The 25,447-nt window shown below is 41.0% G+C and overlaps 2 protein-coding genes across 6 annotated transcripts in view; one reads left to right on the top strand and one right to left on the bottom strand.

Annotated features, from left to right (window-relative positions):
• Positions 1-429: 429 nt before the first annotated feature.
• On the bottom strand, positions 430-16,025 carry si:ch211-112c15.8 (tumor necrosis factor receptor superfamily member 1A). 3 transcript variants are annotated; one of them, XM_035381552.1, is made up of 11 exons: positions 15,788-16,025; positions 10,211-10,403; positions 8,996-9,130; positions 8,327-8,473; positions 7,560-7,644; positions 6,890-6,978; positions 5,959-6,069; positions 4,059-4,280; positions 3,717-3,754; positions 3,435-3,558; positions 430-803 (listed from the first exon to the last, which is right to left on the bottom strand). In XM_035381552.1, the coding sequence occupies exons 1-11, from the start codon at positions 15,815-15,817 to the stop codon at positions 490-492; spliced, it is 1,488 nt and encodes a 495-aa protein (XP_035237443.1). In that variant the 5' UTR covers positions 15,818-16,025; the 3' UTR covers positions 430-489. The 3 variants fall into 3 exon arrangements, with proteins under 3 accessions (XP_035237443.1, XP_035237442.1, XP_035237444.1); XM_035381551.1 differs by lacking the exon at positions 15,788-16,025 and adding an exon at positions 15,297-15,515; XM_035381553.1 differs by lacking the exons at positions 5,959-6,069; positions 15,788-16,025 and adding an exon at positions 15,297-15,511.
• A 3,969-nt stretch (positions 16,026-19,994) lies between these two features.
• Positions 19,995-25,447, top strand: part of LOC118208168 (E3 ubiquitin-protein ligase TRIM62) — a 33,437-nt gene continuing 27,984 nt past the window's right edge. Inside the window, exons 1-3 of one of the 3 annotated variants that reach the window (XM_035382566.1) lie at positions 19,996-20,245; positions 20,800-20,816; positions 20,938-21,572. In XM_035382566.1, coding sequence (XP_035238457.1) covers positions 21,165-21,572 — 408 coding nt within the window. In that variant the 5' untranslated portion in view covers positions 19,996-20,245; positions 20,800-20,816; positions 20,938-21,164. Of the gene's footprint in view, positions 20,246-20,799; positions 20,817-20,937; positions 21,573-25,447 lie in introns of all 3 variants that reach the window. The other 2 variants (XM_035382567.1, XM_035382565.1) reach the window with 2 other exon arrangements.

Here is a 25,447-nt window from a genome sequence, read left to right as displayed (position 1 = left end):
CCGCTGACGTTTCTGTGTTCTTGTGCAGCCGGCAGGGGCAGAACGTAGGCACCCAGTGGACAGAAGTCACTGCGACGGGGAGTACACGGTCCGGCGGGGGACGCCACTGTCGCAGTCCGTGCCTCAGAAGGCTTTTTGCGGTCATTGAACAGGCCCTCCCTCCTGCCTTGAGAATGGGGCTTGTTCTGGGAGCTCCGGACCAGGAGTGTGGGAAAGGGTCAACAGTCTTGGATTTGATGAAAGTTAAGAGGCACGAATTAGACGTGGTGTACCTGACAGATTTAATGAGGAGCCATTCAGCAATTTATTTGCTTCATTTTGAAATCTGGAAGGCTGTCCTGCATTTGGTCATTGGACCAATACCTCCCCCCCCACCCCTCCACCCTTCCACCCCTCCACCCCTCCGCCCCTCCGCCCCTGCTCCCCACCAAAGCCACGCTCCTCCCCCCCTCCCGTCTGCGCTATTTACAGGTGGCCGGCGGTTGGGATTCAGGCCGCCTGCTGCTGCAGCTGCTGCAGCTTCTCCTGCAGCTCCTGCGCGCAGCCGGACAGGTTCATGCTGTGCAGGGCGGAGTAGACGGCCTCCAGCGTCACGCCCCCCCTCTGGCTCCACAGCCGCAGCATCTGGTACTGCTGCTCCAGGTAGCAGGGCCCCACCTCCATCTCCACCCGCTCTATATGCCCGTCCGGCACCGACAGCAGCCGCAGGAACTCTTTCCATCGCCGCGCTGGCACCTCCCGGATGATGGCGTAGAGCACCGCTGGCGGCCAGCTATCGGCCGCGTGCAGGTCCTCTCTGAGCACTACGCGGGGGAGAACAACAACAAAAAAAAACTGTTCACTTAACCCAACAGCATTCAGAACAATACAATAAATCAAGGAGACACTCTGCCAAATGGTATCCTACGACCCTCACAAGCCTTGATCTGAACGCCCTGCTCTCCTTCTCATCCTCATGATTACGTAACAGACACAGTGACCCTGATGAAAAATCTTACATGCGGTCATTTGGGCTTCATATGAATACATTTGGTTTAAGTATTGTTGTGTACCGTGCAAATGCGAAAACAAGACAAATCTGCTGGAAAGGATGGATTTCATTCAGCAAATTGTTTTTGGAATTTTTGGGGGCGTAACTAAAAACAGCACAAACACACCAGAGCTAAATTATGAAATTTCATTTGACAATGCGACATTAAATTCAACAACAGTGCTGTGATGAGCCAGCCATGCAGTGCGGTGCCAGAACCGTCTCTCTGTGACTGTGTTCTTCCAAGTGAGCAGCAGGGGGCGATCAGTAGGAGAGGGGTTTACCAAAATGAGCATGCGAGGGCGGGCAAAATGTGACTGTGGCCAAGGCGAAAAAAAGAAGAAGTTGCTGCCCTTTCCGAAGTGTGCGGCAAAACCAAATTTTTACTTATGACGTGAGCAATGAGGGAAATTACTTCTGACGAAGAGGGCAGAGTCTGCCCTTTACCACAGATTTTGAAAACCACACGCTGTACTTCATGCATAAATACATTGTAATTGAAGTGTAAATTCCGTGTGTCACTCCAGGCAAGGTCTTAATTTGTTTGGGTATTGGATTTTATTAACAAGCTAATTGGAATGTATTTTGGTTTGACTGTTAAGTCCAATGTGAAAAAAATAATGTGATGTGTTTGGTGATTTGTCAATGCCGTAAACTTCACTTCACTTTTTTGCCTATATAGCAAATTTATAATGCCAGTAATGAGCATAAACTACAGTGCAGTGTTATTATAAGAATTAAGAAACCACCCAGATCATACGCCATTCCCACTGCTACATGGAATGATTATTATACCGATTATTGTATCACCAATGAATACACGTTTTTGGATGTTTTGGAAAAAGCGGTGGCCCTCCAGCTTAATACCTGTCTAATACTGGGGCATCAATGTTCACTTCAATGTCCTTTACCATCTGCTTAATTTCAAAAACAGAAACTGCATGATACAGAGCAATCAAGGCCTGTCCAAATCAGTGCTGGAAGTATTTATTTACGGCATTTATTCCTTTATTTAATTATTTCTTGAAATGTATGAGGTAACTCCCATGTGACTACTACCATGCCAGCTTTGCAATGTGTAGGGCCCTTGGAATGACAGTTACGGAATGGAAAGGGGGAGGGGCCAAAACAAAAGTTTGCTTAGGGCCCTCAAAAGGTCAGGGGTGGCCCTGATTTCTGTTCATGCTGACACTTTAAAAAATTACACGAAGCCTGAGCAGAAAACTCTGGTAGCTGCACAGCAAACTTTGTGTGAGAGGTAAAGAGGCCTGATCTTCGATATCAGATTTAACACATCCTCTGAAGCTCTGGCTTTCATGTTCCACCCACCACACACCCATGCGTGTGACTGACAGGCAACCAGATTAGGGCAAAGAATAAACGAGATATGCAGTTCTGCTGATGCCTCGGAGTTTTCGTGACTTACAGCAAACACCCCACAGAGAACACCAACACAAAAACCTCTCAGCCTCTTAGTCACTTGTTCTCCCCAGTGATATCACGTAGGTAATGTGCAAAGTCTGAGATAAATAAAAGCTTGATGCATTTTGAGAATGTTCACCTTGTTCTTCAAATGCACAATTATCTGAGTATGTTACGCTATAAACTGGAAACGATAAACTTTCGGTCTGGCTGCACTGTTTAAAAAAAGGAAATTGACAATAATACAAAAAAGATTATGTTTGAGCTCTGTCCTCTTATGTAAGGAATGCTAAGGTTCACTCAAGCATACAGTGAAAAATTAGCAATATATGGTCTCTATTTCTCTATCACTGCTCATGGCTGTCTTTAATGTAAAAAGATTGTTTGTGCATAACACCTAACCACTTAGTGTGTAGCATCTGAGAGCACAAACAGACTTAAAGCTGGCAAAGCATCTAACCAATGCCCAAGTGAATGGATTAGTAATTAAACATCGACAGGACAGCTGATAATCCTACTTATTCTGAATGCTGATCTGAACATGACCCTCACACAATGTGAGCACTATCTTCATTCATATATAAACTATGTATTATCTCAGTTAGAATTTAGCTGTACATGTACATTCTCAAGAGAAATTAATATTAATCTAAATATCTGAATCAATATATATTTCGAAATAAGGGCAGTAAGCGGTCTCAAACTAGAAAAATAAGTTCCATTATTATCTACTGTACACCATCTGTTACTATTAGTTTATGCTGATTCAAGCATATGCCTTCAGATTTCTGGTCATTATTCTTGGTGTACAGAAATGTCCATTGTTTAAATCAGTGTACATTCAAAATTTTAGTTTAAAAAAAATATTTAACATGCCTAATGTCCAATAATCAAACAATTTCAAAGCCAAAGGTTTGTTCATAAAATGGGGTCAGCATCCAGCAAGCACAGAGAAGAGGAATGTAAAAATGGGAAATGTTACTTTTAGGGTCTGTGTCCTTTAGCAGGGGCATGGCTGAGCTGAGTACACCTGTGTTCACGAGCATTTCAGTGGTGGTATCTTGGCATTGGTACATCTTTGCGATCTGCAGAGAAGTCTTTGACACCTGTGATTCAATATGACTCAATATAAGTCCAAACACAAAAATCCTTCAGAAAAATATGTTAGATGTACAGAAGAATGGCATAAAAATATCATAAACAGATAGTTAATGTATGGAAACATATAGCATTTATCATGAAAATTATTACAGAGAATACATACCGCTGTACAGGGGTCTTTGTGGTTCTCACAATATTGATCTGTTTAAATCAAACACAAATGTTAGTTATGTCGATAACTCTTCACAGATAGGCCTATAGTTAGGATATTATAGTAGCATTCAGTAATGATGATGGCTTTTCAGCTACAGGAACCTACAAGTCACTTGTAATATATTCCTTTCTCAGTTCTGTTGTACCAAGTTAACTATTGTAAAGTCTCTTGCAAGAGTATTTGTTTCCCATTATCTCAAAATTATTTTTTAATATTTACTAACATTGGTAGTGTTAGTAAAACTGCTTATTTTGCATTGTAATCCAGAGTGAAAGTAACTGAAACATTTACCGGACAAGGTAGCTTTTCCCTTGCCTTGTGGTACGTCTCTGACCGAATTAATTTGATAGGCCTGCTTGGGGGCTTGCGTCTGGTTCCAGCGTAGGATCACCCACTCACAGCATGTGCATACGTGGAGAAAGCCACACAGGAAGCTTCCCAAAATCACTATCCCAACCAGGAAGATGGAGAACCCCAGTAGAAGGGGGTCTACGGCAGAAGTTTTCTTGATGCCTGTAGATTGGTAACATCAAAGCTAGATTTGAAATGTCAATGTTAGCACTTTTAAACCTCTGAAACCTTCTTTGGGGTTTTGATAGACATGAAATCTGGATATTTGTTTAAAACCATGCACACGTATGTTATTCTGAGGACCTGAATGATTTTTGCATGTTGAAACATAATTATTAAGAGGAGCAACCCCAATAATACCTTCTTGCATACATTTTGAGATCTGCTGTGGAAAAATTGAAACAAATAGTTTATGGAATGTCACTTTTCAGAAAATCGAATTATGTCAATAATCAGATGCAAAGACAATGCTGGAGCAGTGATACATACACAAATGCATGCAGAAGAACACATATTTACAGTAGTGTGTGTCTGTGTGTGATACGAGTTGGCTTTATACTCCAGCACAATGGATTTAAAATAAAACAATGAATATAAATGCAGACAATCAGCTTTAATTTGTGGGTATTTGCATCCATATCGGGGGATCTCTATAGGCATTACAGCCTTTTTTCTACATAGTACCCCCAGAGCAACAGTAATTGGACAGTTGGTCGCTCAGCTGCTTCTTGGCCAGTCAGGTGCTCTTGCATTATTATTCTATGCACAAGAAAGCCAGAAAATGGCCTAGAGTTGATTTTTGAGTCTGTTGCTATTGTCTCTCAGCATGAGGATCAAAGAAGTGTCAGTGTCAATATAGCAGGCAATCATGAGACTGCAAAATCTGACTAAATTGATCAAAGACATAACCAAAACATTGGGTGTGTCAAAATCCCCTGCTTGATAAATCGTTAGAAAGCAAGAATGCTCTGGTGGGCTCAGCAATAGCAAACAACCTGATAGACCACAGAAGATCACTGTAGTAGATGATGGAAGAAAACTTTTGACTGTGAAGAAAAAAAAAACTTTTCAATTGACGAAGCGAGAGTTGACTATACTAGCATAACCTCAGGGGGTTCACCACAAGATTCAAACCACTGGAGAACCTCAAGAACAGAACTAGTTTGCTAAGTGCATTTTAAAAAACTGTAGAGTTGTGGAACAAAGTCTTACGGACAAATGAGATGAGTATCAACCTGTACCAAAGTGATGGAAAGAGGGAAGTGTGGAGAAAAAAATGAACTGCCCATGATCCAAAGCACCCCTAGCATTTATGAAACATGGTGAACATAGTGTTCTGGCTTGAACATGTATGGCTGCCATTGGAACTGGCTCACTTGTCTTCATTGATGATGTGACTACTGAGTAGAGCAGTGTACATTCCAGCCATCCGTCCATCTGCTTCAGCTAGCAGCAGGAAAACGACCCCAAACATACTGCTGAAGCAACCAAGGAGTTTTTCATGGCAGAATGTGGACCGACTCAAATCTAATGTGTTGGACTACTGAGCCAAAACCTCAAAAATTGTGTCACTGTCAAATACTTATGTACTGTACTGTCAATATTTCCCAGAACATTTGCGATAAAAAAGAACTGTGAGCACTGTATGATTGAAAATTACTGTTCAGAATATAGAATAGAATAAAATAACAATTGTACACATTTGTAAAAACAAAAATAATAAAATGAAAAATACGTACACTGTTAAGTACACATTGCATTAGACGAATTAATGCATAGTAATGTTCTTATAATCTTCTTCTAATAATTTATATAATAATGTTCTTCTGTGGTACTGTACCTTGGGTAGGAGATTTAGTGTCCGGAGATGTTTGAGGGGTTGTATAGTGAGGTACTGGCTCACTTGCCTTCATTGATGATGCAACTGTTGGCAGCAGTGTCAGGGTGAATTCTGAAGTACAGAAACATCTCATCTGCTCAGATCCAATCAAATGCTTCAAAACTCATTGGACGGTGCTATGCCTCGTCAGGCAATGTCCTCAAAAGCAAACAAGGAGTTTCTCATGGCCAGACATTGCAATGTTCTTGACTAGCCAAGTCAATCACCCATCCTGAATCAAAATTAACAAGTGTTCCACTTGCTGAAAACAAGACTGAAGGAAAAAATGCCCAAGAAACAAACAGGAACTGAAGATGGCTGAAGTAACTAGTAGAGCATCACCAGGGAAGACACCCAGAGTGTCTAGTAATGTCAATTGCACACAGACTTCAGGCAGTCTTTGAATGCAATGCATTTGCAACCAAGTACTAAATATAACTTTATTTCAGATTATGTTAATTTGTCCAATTAATTTGCTCCCTTAAAATGGGGGGACTATGTATAAAAAGGGCTGTAATTCCTACAATGATCACCTAATATGGATGTAAATACCCTCAAATTAATGTTGGCAGTCAGAACTTTAACTTGATATTCATTGTTAGAGTACACAGTCAAAATAGCAAAAATTGTACCACTGTCCAAAACATATGCATTGCACTGTAAATTTTTCCAGAAAATTTGAGAATAGAATAGAATAGAATAACAGCCATACACATTTTTAAAACTGGCTTCTCTTTTAATTAAGAAAAAATAATTAAAAAGTGCATAACAGACCAAAACTAAAAACTGAGCCTTGTACATATGATTATTAAATACTCAGACAGTGTTAAGTACACATTACAGCAGATGATTTCATGCATGCATAGTAATGTTCTTATTTGTAGTACTGTACCTTCTGGAGGAGATTTAGTGCTTGGAGGGGTTTGAGGGGTTGTAGAGTGATGCTGACAAGCTCGTTTCTTACGGACAGTCCCAGAATAGCTGGCGAAAACAATTACATTCAATAGAGGGGAGCCAGTTAGAGGGCAGCCAGTAAAATCCCAAAACAAGAGTCCTCTGCAACCTTAGACAGTAGCTCTTAGGTAAATGGGGTGATTTGTACTGAAGTGGCATGGGTTAACCAGTCTACATACACAGGAACTACATATAGAACTTTTTTTTAATAAAATGGGGCTTGAATAATGTAAAGAAACTATTAAAATAAGAATTGATAAAAATGTGTACTGTCATTTTAAAATTATCTGTTTTAAATTGAGTTTATTGATCTATTTTGACTTCATTAAAAAGTTACGAACATTTCAGAGTTAAAACATCTCAGAGTTCCGAACGATCACAAAACAGTCGAGCTGTAGATTCTTCTGAGCACTCAATCTTGTAATAATAACGTCAAAATGTCAAACTCAAATCTTAAACTTTCGCTTTCTTTCAAACTCGATGAAAACATGTTAAAACATTAAATTGAACGATGAGGCCAGTGGTGTGGCTCTTGGGGAACAGACACATTTCCGGGAATTCAGATAATTTGGAAAATTGGCAGGAAATTGCAAGCTGCACTTTCTTACTGTGCACAGGGCCGACACGTCTTTTGTTGATCTTGATAAAAGCCTAAATCACAGGACCCGCACTTGGTGTCACTCTTCTGGGAACCTGCAGGGAAAAATCCAGAAGTAGAGAAAAGAGGGATGAGACCCACTAAAGCACCGGCTCTGCCAGCCTCAGGCTCCGGGACGGAAAAGTCACTGAGGCAGACGGAGGGAAAGAAGATGGAGGGAGGAGACGGAGGACGGAGGGATGTGGCAGAGCAGGGCTGTGGTGCTTGAGTCCCAGAGGGCCGCAGTGTCTGCAGGTGTCTGTGGTTCCCTTTCAAATAGCAGCCTGCTCAGGCCTTGATAGCACAGTGCGTGCAATATTCTGCCAATCAGCAACCTAAACCAATCATTTGTGCAGAAACACTTTGAAAACCAGCAGACACTATGGCCCCCCAGGATTACCACCCCTGTGGCAAAGTATTTCATTTCTGCAGAGAGGAGAATCTGATTACAACATCAGCTGAGGCTAGTGTAGTTAAACCTTTTACACACAGGTATGCCCTCTTTACAATGTAGAAATGAGAATTTTTTCATATTTTATCTGTCAGTGTAACTCTCGCATACTGCATTTAATACACAATTGTCCTTGAAATGTAAGCATTTCAATTTTTCTTGTCAAAGTCAGTTTGGCGAGTTAGTTTTAGTGATTACTAATCTCACCAAATCGAGTTTGCATTTAACTGTTAGTGAAATTTAAGGGCAAATGTCGATTGGGGGAGTGTCGCATTGAGGAGACTTACAGGCAGCGCTCACACTGCGATTGACGCATTCACTGCACTTGTAACATACAAAGTTATCCTTGCTCGGGTCAAACTCATAGTATCCTTTGTCACAGCTGCACTGAGTGTCCTGGTTAGATCTACAAGGCTGCACCTGTATCACAGAAACTGCAGAACAGAGTACAAATCTCAAAACTTTACATCCGCTTCAGGAACATTACTCAAATACCACCACCCCCCCCCCCCCCCTTCCGCCACACACACACACACACACATAAACAATCCTTACTGTACATTGAATGGCATCTTCCTCTCACACCTTACCCTCTTTCCTTCCATTCAATCTGTTCATTTTTACGGGTCTCCTTTCCCAGTGACCCCTCCACCCCCACCCCAGGCCACTGACATCATCCCAGTAATGGGTAGACTGGCACCACTGGGCGGCAGTTTAGCACAGTGGGTAAGGAACTGTGCATGTAACCGAAAGGTCATTGGTTCGATTCCTGGATAGGACACTGCCGTTGTGCCCTTGAGCAAGGCACTTAACCTGAATTGCTTCAGTATATATCCATCTGTATAAATGGATGCAATGTAAAATGCTATGTAAAAAAAGTTGTGTAAGTCGCTCTAGATAAGAGCGTCTGCTAAATGCCTGTAATGTAATGTGATGTAATGCACCAGCAAACTTACCTGCTTTATCACAAACCCTACACCGTTTGCATTCCTTCTGTAGGTTTGCTTTCTCAGTGTAGGTTCCATTGCCACAGGGGGCACAGTGACGTCCTTCACCGGATCCAACACTGCACTTAGATTCCGCAGAATACCCTGCAGGAGAAGGCAAAGGAAGCAACCCTTATGCAATATAGCGTAAGGAGTTATGTTAATGCACATAGTAAATGACTGCAATAAAGTACATTTCCTTGCACTGAGAAATATGACGTAAAACACTGAATAGTACATTTGAATGTATGGAGACACGTGAAATTAGGCAGGGTTTTACTCTGTCAGTACTCTGATAGCAGGCTGGAGAAAACAAATGCGCAAACGATCAAAACAGGCCCCCTTGCTCGTCTGTGCTGCTGTGTATTTTAATTATCATTAATATTTATTTTTGTTGTTCTAACTGGGAATCCAAATAAAAACCTGTTTGAAAAGCATTGTGTAAATATAAACTTCAAATAATAAAATTGACAATGATGATGACGATGCTATTATTATTATTGTTGTTGTTCTTGTTGTTATTAAATGGCTTTTCTTAAAATTATGTTTTCATGTTAATGTTTGCATCCCAAGGTCTAGTGTTTGTGCTGAATTTTGTTGACATTTATACCAATTTTGGTTCATATTTTTTCTGTTCCCCCATTTTGGAGTGCGGGGATTGTATTGCTGCCAGCGTGCTGCCAGTCACCACCTTTCCCATGCTGCAGCACACCTGTTGAGCTGGGCATATGCCCGCAGCCACGTGACCCGAGGAGGTTCTCGCATGCGATGAGGTAGGGGGTAAACCCAGAGCAAAATCCTCCCTCTTTGGGCAATGCTACGGCTAATTGTACATGACCTCACAGGTCCCCCAATCACTGTGGGTCCTGACCCCACTCAAAATTCAATTCTTGACCATGGGACGCAACATCGCCCCAGTCCCTAGCGCTTCAGCTGGGTCCGGGCATGTGCTCAGTGGCCATGTGACCTATAGCATGAGCCCAGGAGACTACGTTGCGCAACCTCCCTACTCCAGATGTGAAGCGTATATGAAAGCCAGAATGTGGGAAGACAAATCAAAGAGGTTTGCACAGGGACGCAAAGCCCAGATACCTTAGAGTCATGATGTCTAACTCCCTTAAGCCACATTGTTTTGCAACTGCTGACTGAATGCACCATAGACGTGGCAGTGGCACCCCTGCTCACCTGGAGGACACATCAGACAGCATTTCTTTGGGTCTGCTTCCAGATCCTCTGCCTTGCAGGCAGCTTGTTCCGGGTTCGATCCTCTCTCCTTATCCCGCCAAGCCAACCTGGGGTATCTTCTCAGGACCTCTAACAAGGAGTGTGTGGTGTCAGGGGGAACACTTCCATGAGAGACCACTACCAGAGGCATAAGCTGTAAAGTAGGTAGATAACAAAGATTTTAATGTCACTTTAGTTACTGACAACCTTTATTGTGTCAAGTCCAACCTACAGTAAATAAAAAAAATAAAAAATTTAAAAAAAGCTTCAGCCAGTATACATTTCCTACTTGAGCTATGTCCTGTTTGTGTCAAACATCTACAATTCTCTTCAGCCAGTATACATTTCCTACTTGAGCTATGTCCTGTTTGTGTCAAACATCTACAATTCTCTTTTCACCTCTCTGTAATCTGAGGCCACATCTTCTACAGATATCTGTAATATTCTTGAAACAGCGGGCACAATTCCTTCTTATCTCTCCACGCTTATGAGACGTCTTCACATGAGAACACCTACATGCCCATTTTGAAAAGAGGGGAAATTAAAGCCAGGTGAAAGGTTAAAACAGTCTTGTTGTCTGTTGTGGGTTAACAATTGACAGCATGGCTGCTTTACTTCCTGTTAATAGTTCCCTGTTAATTCTTTCTTGTTTGAGTTTTGATAATGAAGATGAGAATGACTATGAATTGCATTTACACAGAATTTTGATCTTTCATCTCATGATCTCAATGTGCTTTATGACAAAAAGAGAAACTACTACCAACATCCAACCCTTCATAATACTACCAATGCTGTCACCCATGGCAACACAGGGAGCAGTGTGACTGAACACAGGAAACTCCGTCCATGTGCTCAGAGACTATTTCCAAAGCCACAAGCAACAAAGGGCACAGTACACCACACTACCCCAGGCTAGTCAGGCAACTGGTTGTTGCTACCAAGGAAACACTTATGCAGCAGTGCCCGGACGAACCCTGGCCAAACCATCCTATGGACCACCCCTTGGGGCGGCAGTGTAGTGTAATGGGTAAGGAACTGGGCTTGTAACCCAAAGGTCATAGGTTTGATTCCAGGACACTGCCGTGGTACCCTTGAGCAAGACATGTATATATCCAGCTGTATAAATAGATGCAATGTAAATGCCATGTAAAAGTTGTGTAAGTCGCTCTGAATAAGAGTGTCTGCTAAATGCCTGTAATGTAATGTAATGGACAGCCGGCTGTGTTCCACCATTGCAGACTCTGAGTCAGAGTATGTCAGGCATATAACCCAGACTCCAACTATTGGCACCTAGCCTGTAGTAGTAGAAGTTTTTCTTCAGACACACTATCTCAATAGTGACAAAATACTCACTTTCAGGCAGTACTTTGTGCTACGACGCAGTGTGAAACTTGCAGTCAGGAGGGGGAAAAGTGAGAGAAGAGCTTTAATCTTTAATCTACACTTGGTTCATTTATAGACTGTCATTGCAGATTCTGCAATTCTGTTAAAGCCTGAGAGTTCCAAGTGTCTCATTTAAGGGAAATTTCAGAAAAGAATAACCCATTCAGAAAATTGTTTTCATGGACTTGAAGCATACTTGAATCTTACATTACTACAATGGAGTAATGTAAATATATACAGCCAGACATGCTCTACAGGACACTGCTCACAAATAAGTTGGTCAGAGTAGGGTGCCTATAATTTAGATTTATATATGAAATTATATGCAGCGCTCCCAAGGGCGGTTGGTGAGCTGAAAATTGGTGGTGCGAAAAACATCCCCTTAAAGATTATTTGTCTCGACCTGTTTTCAGTCATTTTCCTTCATTATCAATAAAGTGATTAATTCACAAAATACTCAATATCATCAGATACAGCATCTCTTCTCAATTAGGCCATTTAACGAGTAATAATATTTTTTTTTGTCGTATTGCAAAATTGTACACATTTTATAAACATTATTTGTGGACACATGGAGACCTCTTCATCTTCACACTAGCACTTGGAAAGAAATCATGGCAAAGATCTGCAATAAGCAGATTTTAAACAATCTTGAAGTGCAGGTTTGTTATTGGTGTTTATGCTGAAAGCTAACACTGTAGTTAACGGATTGGTGTATCTTTTTTCATTACTGTAAGCGTACTTAGTGATTAAAATAGATTTTTCTAAATTGGATTCAGCCTATCATTTAATCTCCCTAACACATTGTGAAGAAGCTGTGTGTCAACTGATTAGTCAAATTGTTGGCATGCTTGTTAATCAAGGAAAATCAATGAAAACAAGTTGAGACCAATGATCAGTTTAAAGGAAAGTTTTACACCCCGCCAATTTCCCCATTTTTGAATGCTCAACAGGCCTCAACCTCCCTGCAAGATGCAAGAACTAATGTAGATGGCCCTTCAAGTCTCTCATCCTGGAGGGGCCACTGGCAAGCAGAGTGCATATACATATATATGGTTACGTCCAGAGCTACAGTAACGGGTAAGCAGCACTTGTAAGGCTAGCAGAATGAGCTAATACGGATCAGCTTGATTGAAAAATAAATAAATATGATAGTGAAAAAAGTCAGCGAGTTCCTAGAATTTGGCTTGTTTGCTCGTTTCAAGCTGTACAGTGGAAAGGGGAAACGCTAAACGTACAGAGCAGCACAACAGCGAGTGGTGGTTTCCAAAGAAATGACCCATTACAGATCGAACCACAACGTACAGGAGTTATCAGCGGTGACTCACCAACGTTCTCTCACACACACAATAGGTGAGGGGGCCCACAGCGTGAGTGCTACTAAACAGCGAAAAAATTAGAAGTGCATTTAAGGGTTCAGTGCAACAGCAGACCAAGTACAATGAAATCTCATAAAAAACACGTTTTTAACGTACAAAAATGCCAAGTTACTCACACATACAAGACATACACCGTCTATAACTCATTCATTCAGACTGCCAAAATCCAGGCCTGCCATTAAAAGTATTGATATCAAAATGACGCCAAGTTATGGTACTACAAACAATATAGGCTATCTTGCCTCACCGAAATTAAATAAGATGTATTCCAAAGCAATGCTACCCAATATTTCCTCAATGCTTTCAAGTCACTTGGCCCTGTGTGTATAAGCATGCAGTACATGGACAGGCCAAACATATGTGTGGATGGCTTTCTCACAGTCAAGACTGATTGAATAGGCGTCTATATGTCCAATTTGTATTGGTATGTATGTATTTCGGGGCGACATAGCTCAGGAGGTAAGACCGATTGTCTGGCAGTCGGAGGGTTGCCGGTTCAAACCCCGCCCTGGGCATGTCGAAGTGTCCTTGAGCAAGACACCTAACCCCTAACCCCTAACTGCTCTGGCGAATGAGAGGCATCAATTGTAAAGCGCTTTGAATAAAAGCGCTATATAAATGCAGTCCATTTACCATTTTACCATTTCGCTGCCCAGCCTTTCTGTTGCGTGAATGATTGTATGTTTCTTGGTATAAATGTCTGTTCGTGAATGTGAATGTAACATGCTGCGAGGGAAATGTCCCCATGGGGATAAAGAAGTTCTCTATATATGTATGTACAATATGTATTTTACATGCAGTATTTATTGTACATAGCAAATATACAATAACTTGTACATTTACTCAAATTCAGTTCAGAAGCAAGTATAAACATATGTTTTCTGGAGAAATATGCTTCCTGTAGTTACTCACCAGCAGTTTTCTATATGAATTTCAATGTGTTCCATGAGGCAATTCGAAATATTTGACACTTTGATCTGACAGAAAGTTTGCATGACATTGTAAAATGGTAAGATTACAAAACACAGGGCCAAGTGACTTGAAAGAATTGAGGAAATATTGGGTAGTATTGCTTTGGAATACATCTTATTTAATTTCGGTGAGGCAATTTTGATTGTTTGCTAAACCCCCGGCTTATCTCTACCTCCCGGCTGACACGTCACCTGTCAGGTGAGTCTGAGAACGTGGGCGTGTTGCCACAGGGGATTCTGCCTCTCTCCCCCCAGTGCTCACTACAGTAGTACCGTAACTTGGCGTCATTTTGATATCAATACTTTTAATGGCAGGCCTGAATTTTGGCAGTCTGAATGAATGAGTTATAGACGGTGTATGTCTTGTATGTGTGAGTAAGTTGCCATTTTTGTACGTTGAAAACGTGTTTTTATGAGATGTATATATGCCCTATATATATATATATATATATACCAATATATATAATATAAAATAATATATACAAAGCCTAACTGCAGTAACTACGCAAAGGGTAAAACTGAGAAAATGGCTTTAAAGTGTTTTAACTGGCCAGCTGTCATGGTTTTTGGGCATAAAAATTACCATGAATACATGTACAATTAGTGCAATATCACTTATATACCTATAACCCATTTAACTTAACATAATCATTCTATTTGTTCTGAAGTGTGCAATCATGCAAGCTGTCCTTCAGACTAGACAAATTAGTCAGAGTTTTCTTCAGTAATTGTAAATCCAACACAAAGAAAAAACAGTTCAAATAGCCTACGAGCTATGCAACAAACTTTTAATAGGTTTAAAATTAAATAAATTAGTTAGCTTTGTGTTTTAGTCAATTATTATAATCCATTTAGAAAAAGGAAATAAATTAATAATTCTCGTTCGAAGTTTTTACATAACACAATTACCCCTGTCTTAATAAAAACTGGCACATCCGCAACTGAAGCTTCCTGTTTAAAGTGAAGTTCCGCCCAGCTAATGTTACAAAGACTAATGATATCGTTTTAGATACTGAAATATTGCCTTAGCTGTAATATTGTAATATGATCGTAATTTTGACTGTTCAGTTTCACAGACTAAACAATGTACAGTTGTTTAAACTTGATGCGTGTGGTTTCACTGATGTCTGTGTTCTCCACACTAAAATCAAATCAGATACAACGTCACAGTAAAATGCCCAGCGTTAATACAACTCTACCAAAGATCTCATGGGTCCAATAGGGGCCATATGTAGCCTACTCTTTAAGTGTTTATTTAACACTGAACATTTACAGTGCTCTAAACACGAAGTAACGCGGCCCAATAACAGGTACCTTCGTATCCGGGATTAAACACCGATGCGCTCGTGCTTCTATTAACCGCTTCCCGGCAAACATATAGCCTGCTGATATACAGGCAAGTGCACCTGCGTAAATTGTTAACCTGCTACTTGTGTTACCGTACTGTGCTCTTTCTCGGGACTTCCCCGACCACACTCAACTTCCTGCAGACGTAATGCTTATCCCAAACTTTCGAGGACGTTTTTAAAATTTCACTTTAAAAAGGATTCATTTTAAACTGACCAACTCATATAAAACATTATCTGTGCATCTGTTATTGCATGTAAACTGATTATAGCACAATTATTAAAGATATCAATTAGACAAACACGAATGCAGTTTAATAATTGTAACAGATGAAAAGCATTCTCCAGTGACTAAAAACTTCAGTTTAAATGGGGAAAAAATGACATTTGACATAGGCTATACAATTATTATTATTATTATTATTATTATTTGGAGAACCAGAAATGAACGCGACTCACCCACAAGAATATCCATCTTGAGATCTTCATTTTGAATTCTATTGTATATAATATAGCCTAACAAATGATAACTGTGCTCTAACAAACAAATAGTTAAATAATTTTAATTAATAAATAATCTGCTAAACGTGCACTGTTATAAATAAATGTTAACAATGATTCTGTCCTTCTTTGTAATCCTCTTGTTCAGCCCAAGACATGTTAGTCAACATCAACACGATGCCATCGTATGCGAAACTGTCTGTGGTAGCCACGCACTAAATAACAGAGTACAGATTTGAGGAAGTAGGCCTACGTTTTTTTGGAAGAGAGAGAGAGAGAGTGACAGAGAAAAAAAATTATAGTAAGTTCTTTCATCTTCAAAGAACTGGGTTGCACTTACGCCAGTACACGTATTGCATCATAACCCAGTGTACCTCGCTCTTGTTTCCATTAGTGGTTACTCCGGCCAACGCACAAAATCTATTCAGTTTCCATTAAAAGATAATGAGGCAAAGAAAAGCGAATGGTCCAGTAAGGATGCATACAACAAACTGGAGAAGTGTATATTCAGGTTTACTGAATTTCTTCCTGACTTTTAAGTCAAAGTTTTGTTGAGATGTTGTCGGAATCTACTTTTATGTCACCTTTTAAGACCAAAGCTGTCTGAAATTTAAAATGGTTAGGGAACTGGTTAGGGAACTGGTTAGGGAACTGGTTAGGGAAATGGTCATGTAACATAAAGGCTGCAGGTTTGTCTTCAACCTAGACTGCTGTTGAACACTTGAGCAAGGTACTTACCTTGAATTGCTTTGGTACGTATCCAGCTGTATTGGGATGGCAGGTATACCATCCCTCCAAGTTACGCCTTGGCGGGGCGGCATGCCCCATACCTATACAGCACCGAGAGTTTGGCACTTTTCAGGGTTCCCCACAGAAATAACCACAACAGCCACAGACACTCAGCCCTTAAAAACATTAAATTCTGTACATTCTGACCCCATTCCAACAGACAGAATTCATAAACAACTTCACATGCCCACACAATAAAGCCCCAAACTAAGGGGATTTTGTGTTTTCTCCTTCTTCTTCTTCTTCTCATTCTTATTTTTCCCACCACCTATCCCACAACAAAATGTCTCCCCATGTCTTCTGATGTCTGGGCCCTCTCGAATTGAGAGAAGTCATTTCATCGGCAGAGTGAGCCTGCAAATATGGTTGGACTTTTCAAACTGGGATAAAACCGAAGCTGGGGAAAAATAGTTTAAGATAATTCTATTTACAAACTCTTTTAAGTGCATGCCCAGTCTAAGCTAAACAATATGCCTCATACAGCTTTAATACCAAAGTCAGTCTTGGCCCCCATTGGAATATATCTCCACAATGTACCTCCTCATTTCATAATCAATTTCTTTTTTTGCATAATTCACCCCTAGCAAGAAGTGAAGGAGGGTTTCACAGGTAGGGATAGCATTTGTTTCTGTCTACTCATTGCTTCCTTTATGTGCATCAGGAAATGCGCAGTTGGCTTGGAGAGGTTGTGCAGGTAGGTATCTGATCTCATTCTGCTATGTCCTACTGAGTGTTTAACACTGGATTACCATGCAGTGTTAGTTGTGTCAGTCTTGCCAAGATAATATTAAAAATCTGATATAAGCAAAATCCTTCCAAAAGCTCATCACAAAATAGGTTTGCTATTCTGTTACCGAGACTGCACTACAATAGATAGGCTCTCATGCGCCCGAGAACCTTGTCAAATCAAATTGCTAAAATATTGGAATATGGTTCCCTCTAGTGGATAAAAAAGTGTGTTCGGGTTGATGCGCAAAGTAAGTAATTGTCAGGGTGAGAAATAAAACCGATGTGTGTTTATGTGCCCTCATGAACTTGGGACTTGAGCACTGGTTCAATAGCAATGCTATTTTAAATATTTAAACTACTTTTTATGGCAACTTCTCTTTGTCCTCCAGTTTGGAATTTGTAATTGTCGTGGCTTGAACAGTAGTAAAGCTTTGATAAGGTCATGAGTCAAAACATTTGCATTTTGAACCTTTTTGGTCCTTTTCATTCATACGTTTTTGTATCAGCTGCATGTCCCCACACCTCAGACACATTCTTCTCTCTTTGGCACCTTGTGCTTAATATTTCATGGTTTGGAATCGAATTGCACTCCCAACCCATCACTGCAATGTCCTCTGTCAATTCTGTAAGGCTGAAACTAGCACAGCCTCCAAAAAGCATGAAGCCAGCTGTACATTCTCTTCCTTTTGCCGTTCATACGCTGGGATGTGCGGCCGTTTTGCAACAGAGGACCGAGCAGCTTTAGCAATACATCAACCAGAGGTGTTGCTACTGAGAATTTGTATACCTTGTCAAATCAAACACTCACTCCCTATTTGAAGTGATGGTCATTTGTGTCTTCTGCTGTAGGACTCCTGGCCACAGTACTGGCATAACTTTGGGACAAATATTGCTGTACTGGGATCCAGTGCATCACTTGCATGCATCTGTGACCCCCAAGCGTTGCATTCATTATGAAAATCCAGAAGATACTTTTAAGATTTTAGAGATGATGTTCACTGTATAATGTCTGAATCATAAAGATAGATGCTGAGAAGGTCCCAATTTCACTGCCATTCCGTTATTTCAAATACTTATTTCAAATACATGCCCCTTTGTTTATGTACTGAACAGAGAAGCTAATTAACATAACCCTCCTTGCATAAATAATCTAGGACAAGGTTGTTAGAGTATCTAATCAACTATACAACCAGTGGGTAACCAGCAGATGTCAGCCCTGTCATGTTTGCTGGGGAAAGCGTGTTCATGGGTGTGGCCAAAGAGGGGATGATCTGTCATCTCTGAAAGTGAAAGAGAGACTGTGTTGTCATGGAAACCAGAGGTGATATTATTGATACTTAACCTACATAGCCTACATATTTCAGTGTAGAGATTGTGTCATTTGACTAGACCTTATTTTGACTTTTTTTAAATGATTGTTTAACTGAACCCTTGTGTTTCTAAATAATGTTCCAGTTTAAGATTATCATATTCCAGGTTGTTTTCTATGGCCGTAGATTGATTCTCAAACTCAGTTTCTAATCTAGACTAATCAAAGGACCCCAAAAAAGGCTTGTAATTATCTGATTACAGCATTGCATGAGAATACTCAGCAGATAAGATAATGAAACTTAAGTGGCTTACTAGATATAAGCCAACTGGAAATATCAAGTCAAAAAGTTAATATTCATCTACACCTTATCATTATCAGAGATGTTTGTAAATTACTGTATTGTTCCATTGTGATTATTAATTACAAAATCTCTGGATGTAACATTGTCTTGATGCTTAATTCACAATAAGATGGGCAGAATAGGGACAACAAACACTTCTGCCATAACAAAAATATGGAGAAATTAACAGTGTACTCGTCTTAGTATTGTCATGTTCTTACATGATACATGCTACACCCCCACATACATATCATTATTATGCCCTATCTATTCATATCAAACGTAGAATAAATGTAGAATAATAAAGCGATAGGCTACTGAAATGTAGGCTAATTTAAACTTCAAGTCGTTTTCAAGCAACAGCATACTCATCGGCAATAACTATGTCAAAGATATTTATTAGAAACCCATTTAGTAAAGTCCAAGAAAAAATGGCTAGTCTTTTCTACCGAAGGCGCAGTAATTGTTATTTTTTTGTTTATAACATATAAATTCGATAGAATAGCCAGTTGATTGAGAATGTTTGGCAACGCACGTGCAGTTGTGACCCTTGTTATTCTGCAATTGGTTGTCAAATGACAGTTCATTGAAAAATTAGTTGCAAAAGCGTCTACATACATCAACGCAAGCAATAACAAAATACGCAGGGTATTAGTGAGGACGTCACATCCAATTTCCCTGCATAGCATCAGCTGTTTATTTTGGGTCTGCAAAGCATCAAATCCCAATATCAAAACAATAAAGAAGTCCGTGGTGTTCCATTATTTTTACAGGGGGATACTACAGTCTCCTTTCGACAATTAAAATATTGAGGTCACTTCATGGCCAGCGCATTAATATACCACTCAGATAACACGAATGTAAAACAATGCTTTGTAAAAAGATACAATGGGGTGCAATAACAGTAAAAGTTGTTTGTTCATTCCAAATGTCAAATATGTAAGTGCACCCCGTGATACGCTCATGTGAATAATTGGTTTGTCCCATCGCTGTAGTGTTCCTTCCTGGTTAGACAGGCACTTACTTGCGTCGGGGATGTAGCAAGCTTGGAGCTGTTGGTCCTGACAGGAGGAGGAGGTAGCGCCAGAGTTGACTGCAACGAATTATGCGAAGAGATGTAGGTTACTCCTCACAGGAAACCGGTGTCGATTAGAAAAATCTAACAGAACTGTTGCAAACACCCGGAGCGACGCGGCATTCAATGGAGCAAACGGGACAAAGTGAAACCCTGTAGTCTCATCGCAAGGTAAGCGTTGTTGAATTGGTCCTTAAGTCGATATCGTTAGCTGGCTAGCTTAGTAGCAGGCAAACAAGGTGATCTACTAACAACGGCAGGACGCAAACTAAGCAATTGTTGTGTTACAGTCTCCTTTATGAATGACTGACTTGTGGTTATGGAGCATTTGGAGAACGTTGATGCAGTCACTTTGGTGCACCGATATGGAGAAATGACATTTTAATTTTTCCATAAAGATCAAAGTAAACCGCGAAAGCACAGAAAGTGACTGTCGATAATTAGCTTAACTGTCCGATCAGATGCCGGCTAATGGGGTACGCTAGCAAAGGAGATCAATGCATCAAACGGCCTGTGTCGTTCAGCCAAAGAGTTCAGCAACGCCTGTTTAAATACTGGGGGTGACCATAATGTCAGTCATTTATAAAGACTACCCCGGCCAGTGCTTTGCTAAATCCTGTGGCATTTTTGCTAGCTAACGTTTATTTGGAACGAGGTAGCTGCAGCTTAATATTTGCCAAGATTAGGAGTTTCAGAGGGATCAGCAATGTTCTTTTATGTTACAGTATCTTCACCGCGGCGGGTCAGTGGAGATAAGTGTTGCATTTGTTGCCTACAATTGATGTTGCTATTTTTGAATTGTATCACTTCCATGTAGTTTAATACAGTTACAAGCTAACTGCATTTCTGTTCTTTATTTTCAGAAAGGAAAATATGTCATCCACAGAGAACCTATGAAGTTTTCGGATTTTATATACATAAATTGAATAAGAACTGCTTTGCAATTCTTCCTAAACATTTATTTTTCAAGCAAGCCAAACTGTCAGCTTATTTGCCATTCCTGTATTAAATAGCCTATCCTATTTTCCACTAGATAATTAGTATATGAATTAGCATTAGCCTGTACGCAAGCAGATCTTTTACTTACGAGATGGCTTGTAGTCTGAAAGACGAACTTCTGTGTTCTATTTGCCTGAGTATTTATCAAGATCCAGTTAGTTTCGGCTGCGAACATTATTTCTGCCGAAAATGCATCACGGAACACTGGAGCCGACAAGAGCACCATGGGGCGCGGGACTGTCCGGAATGCCGAAGAACATTCGCCGACCCGCTGCTGTCTCCTAGCCTCAAGCTGTCCAACATCGTGGAGAGGTATTCCGCCTTCCCGCTGGATGCCATTCTCAACGCTCAGAGGAACTCTTATCCATGTAAGGACCACGAGAAAGTGAAGCTTTTCTGTCTCAGCGACAAGAGCTTGGTCTGTTTCTTCTGCGACGAACCAGCACTGCACGAGCAGCATCAAGTGACCACCATTGATGAAGCATTCGAAGAAATCCAGGTAGTCTTTATGTTCTAAGTAAGGAGATCTCGAACTCGAACCTGAGCCCCTCGCGCCTTTACTGGTTTTTGTTACAACGGCTCTCTTGATAAGTTTAAGGTAACTTTCATAAATTTTCCATCATTTACAAAGGTGCCTCGTTGATATCTGTAACCCCTTCAAAGGAATCATTTGACACTTGCGGAACAAAAACCAGCATACCCAGGGGCCCCAGGACTGAGTTTGAGAACCCAGTTGCCTGCATGTTGATATTGTAAGTGAAAAGGGAAATGGTAAATATGTCATCGTGTTAACTGACTTCAATGTCAGTTTAAAGACTGACAGTCACTGATTAATTCACTGAATTGCACCCTTTGTTTGGTCTTATGTTATTGCATGGCTAAAATGAATGTTTGCATTTTTGTAGTTGCTGTCACGCTGGGCTTACTGATTATTACACCGCTGAATTGGTCACACCCCCTGTTTAACTGAACCCTTAAAAGGATTTCATTAAGGCCGCACATTGGCTCTGGTCCAGTTTTAATTACAAACATGGTGTGAAGCCAGCACTGTTTTGCAATGGCCTAATCTTTTTTAAAATGCATTCTACATCCTAGTTGGCAGAAAACGCTGCACTGTTTTTTCAAGCTAATTAATGGTAATTACCGCCAGACTTGGAAAATATGTAATCTGTGGACTGCGGCTTCACTCCCCTGATTTGTCAGAGTAAGCATATTTAGAATAATACGTTTGGCTGCCTGTGTTGCAACACTGCCATCGACAGCCGTTGAGCTGTGAACTACATTTCAGAGCGGAGAAGTACATTTCAGAGAGAAGCAGGCCACTGTGGAGGTTCTGCTGGAAGCCCCTCATGACACACCACTGAAACGGAATGAGTGAGAGGCGGTTCTGTGGCAGTTCTGGTTCTGACACAGGCGGCAGCAGGCTTCAGGCACTTTGTCCATGTATTGCCCTGACTGGAGCAGAGAGCGATACAGGAAGAAATGTGTGACTCGTTGAAATTGCACAGGTGTCGCTAAGTAGATAAAGATTTAATCTTCCCCTGGCAGCTGTTTCAGAACTTTAGGCTGGATTTGTACTTGCAACATGTTCTAATGGAATAAAACAGCATCGTATTAGTGATATAATGTAACATTATACAACAGTACTGTGGGTATGTGAAAACATAATTATATGCATACTATTTATAAATATGAAATGGTATGCACATAAGAATTTTCAAAGGAGGCAGTCTCACTTTATTTTGGCCCTTTCCCCCTCACTGTAAAAAGATGATGCATGTGCCCTGACACCATGATTTTGTTACAGAATCATTTTCTGGTACCTCTTCACCTGTGGTACATCCTCCCTGTAGCCGTTATTGATCTGCTGTTTTAGCAGCTTCAACATATAACACTCCCTCTTCGGATAAAGCTTGACGTCCCCGTGAGTTTACTTAAGCTTCCAGGCCATAAAAACTGAAAGCCTTTTGTTTTGGTCATATTTCTCATTTCTGTCCTATCTCCTTTTTTCCCACCCCTTGTTTTTGTTCCTCCCATAACTTGTCAGAATTGCCTGATTTAGCGCTGGTCTGAAGTATTTACTGGTCATAGTCCATAGATGTGTGCAAACTAATTTGCTGTGCTCTAGTGTCAAGGCCACTGGCATTACAGCCAGTGTGTGTGTGTGTGTTGTGGACACACCTGAATAACTGCATGGTTATCCAGTATGGATAACCTCACCAGGTGACCCCTGACCTCGCCAGGCCACACCCAGATTTTTTTGCTAAATGGCACTCCTTAATTCATCTTGTGTTTTGTAGATTGATCAGCCCTGGACTGTAGATGTTTGCAGACTGCAGGCCATAGCTTGACTTTTAGTGCCTGCCCTCACCCTGCATGGTAAACACCACCGTATTCTCTAAATGTGCATCATTTAATGTCCGTACTAGATCCATCTTTAACATTATTCAGCTTGGCTCATGAAAAAAGGGCAATCAACAAATATTTGCTTAATGTTTCTACAGATGTGCTCCAGACCATCTCAGAATCAGCACAAAATTATTTGGGTGGCATCCAAACTCGATTTTCCATTTTACCACGTGGAACGCTTAACAATAAGAAAATGTCATTTCCGAATCTTAAAGTACTTACTAATACTTCCATTTGCCTTATTTTTTGTACTTCGTTGAAAGCTGATTTATTCTGTTTTGAAGGGAAGGTGTTCATTTTCGGTCAATTTGGCTAACAGGTCAAGCAGCCAACACTGAATAATTGAAAGGCAGTTACTGTACTTGATGTGAAACAGAATTTTTCTTTTTTTTGTGGAACAATTTCTATTTAGACCTTATGAGTGAAATTTCTTGAGTGCATTTTCAAAAAGGTTCTAAAGGTCTTTTCTTTTATCTTCCTGAAAATGTTGTGATGCTGTCACTTTAGGCATGCCCAGTGCTTCTACGTTAAAGTAGATACTGCTTAAAAAGCTGTCTGAATTTCAGTGTGCTGGCTGTCCCTGGCTGTAGGTTGGTTTTGTTGGCCAACTAGAAGAAGATATTTCTGAAAGGAATCCTCAGGATATACTTCCCTAATCATGGCAGTTAATGAAACTGCTTTTTGTCAGGAAATCCCCACCCCTTGGACATGGAAAATGAAAGCCTGCAGTTTTATTTCGTTGAAATGTACCACAGGGGCACTTTTGCTGCTGAATTGAGGCAGATGTGATTAATGTCCTAATTTTCTGTTGCTTGGCTTTTGAATTTGTTTCAAATGGCAGTTGCACAGATTGTTGGTTGCTTGCTTGCTGCAGTTCCCCGTTTTCATCGATTTTATAATGTTAACATCGAGGAATCACGCACTTGTGCTTTGACAAGCCTGCTAGCCTTTTGTAGGCAAAAGCATTCCTGAGCCTTGTTTGTGGCAGGGATGTGAATTTATCAAAACAACTTTTTAATACCCTTTTTTTATATATCATTATTGCTGACCTGTTAAATTATTGCTGCATCCTTTATGACTTTGGGAGAGTGCAGAAATCCCTTACAGAACTTCTCATCTATTCACGGTGCAATTGGCAGGCAACATGTGCCTAGTAGGCCAGAGCTGTTGGGTGGGCAATAGCCTGCTATGTCCAGTTATTCGCCACCCTGCAAGAATCTTGGCTGCAGTCTATTGAAATGGACAGAATAGTAGAGAGATCGAGGGAGAGAGAGAGAGAGAAAGAGAGAGAGGGAGGGAGGGAGGGAGGGAGGGAGGGAGGGAGGGAGGGAGGGAGAGAGAGAGAGGGATCCAGTAACATGTTAACCAATGTTAACATGTTCCCGATAAAGGTAATTGCTCCTCCTGGGTCCAAGGCACTCTTGTTGGAAGAAAGCTGCAGTTGATATGTTGTCAGAAAAAAAATGAATGAATAGCAGCAGTCCTTGTATAGCCCAGCACTCTGGGGCCCAACGCCAATTTGTTTCGGGCTCATTAGCCTCCTTCAAGGCATTTCTAACGCCGTATTATTGGGCTGTTGCTTCCTTCGGTCTCCCGGCGAAGCACCTTCACTTCAGTGAGCACTTAGTCTGCTTTCTCCCGAGCCAGTGCACTGCGAGTTTAAAGAGGACCCCCTGGTTCGCCTGTGTGCTGAACTGTGAGCAACCGTGGCGGTGACTGTGTCATTTTCCTAATTGGCACTCTCCGTACCCGGTGGTTTTGGGTTCTTACTCGGAGCACGTAGCGGGACACACCGGCGGGCAGCTTGCTCTCAGAACCCCGACCTGCATGTGGTAAAAAATTTCCGGAATTGCTCTGTCATGCTTGCCAGTCCTCGCAGCAGCCCCCGTTCAGAGCACACCGTCCGGTGCCTTTGATGGGCGGTAAGCGGCGGAGGTGACGGCGGTTACCGCGGCGGCTCGTGGC

This window comes from Anguilla anguilla, chromosome 11 (genome assembly GCF_013347855.1).
Source record: "Anguilla anguilla isolate fAngAng1 chromosome 11, fAngAng1.pri, whole genome shotgun sequence".
Classification (NCBI taxonomy): domain Eukaryota; kingdom Metazoa; phylum Chordata; class Actinopteri; order Anguilliformes; family Anguillidae; genus Anguilla; species Anguilla anguilla.
The sequence above is the reverse complement of the archived record's forward strand: the minus strand, read 5'-3'. Positions and strand labels throughout refer to the sequence as shown.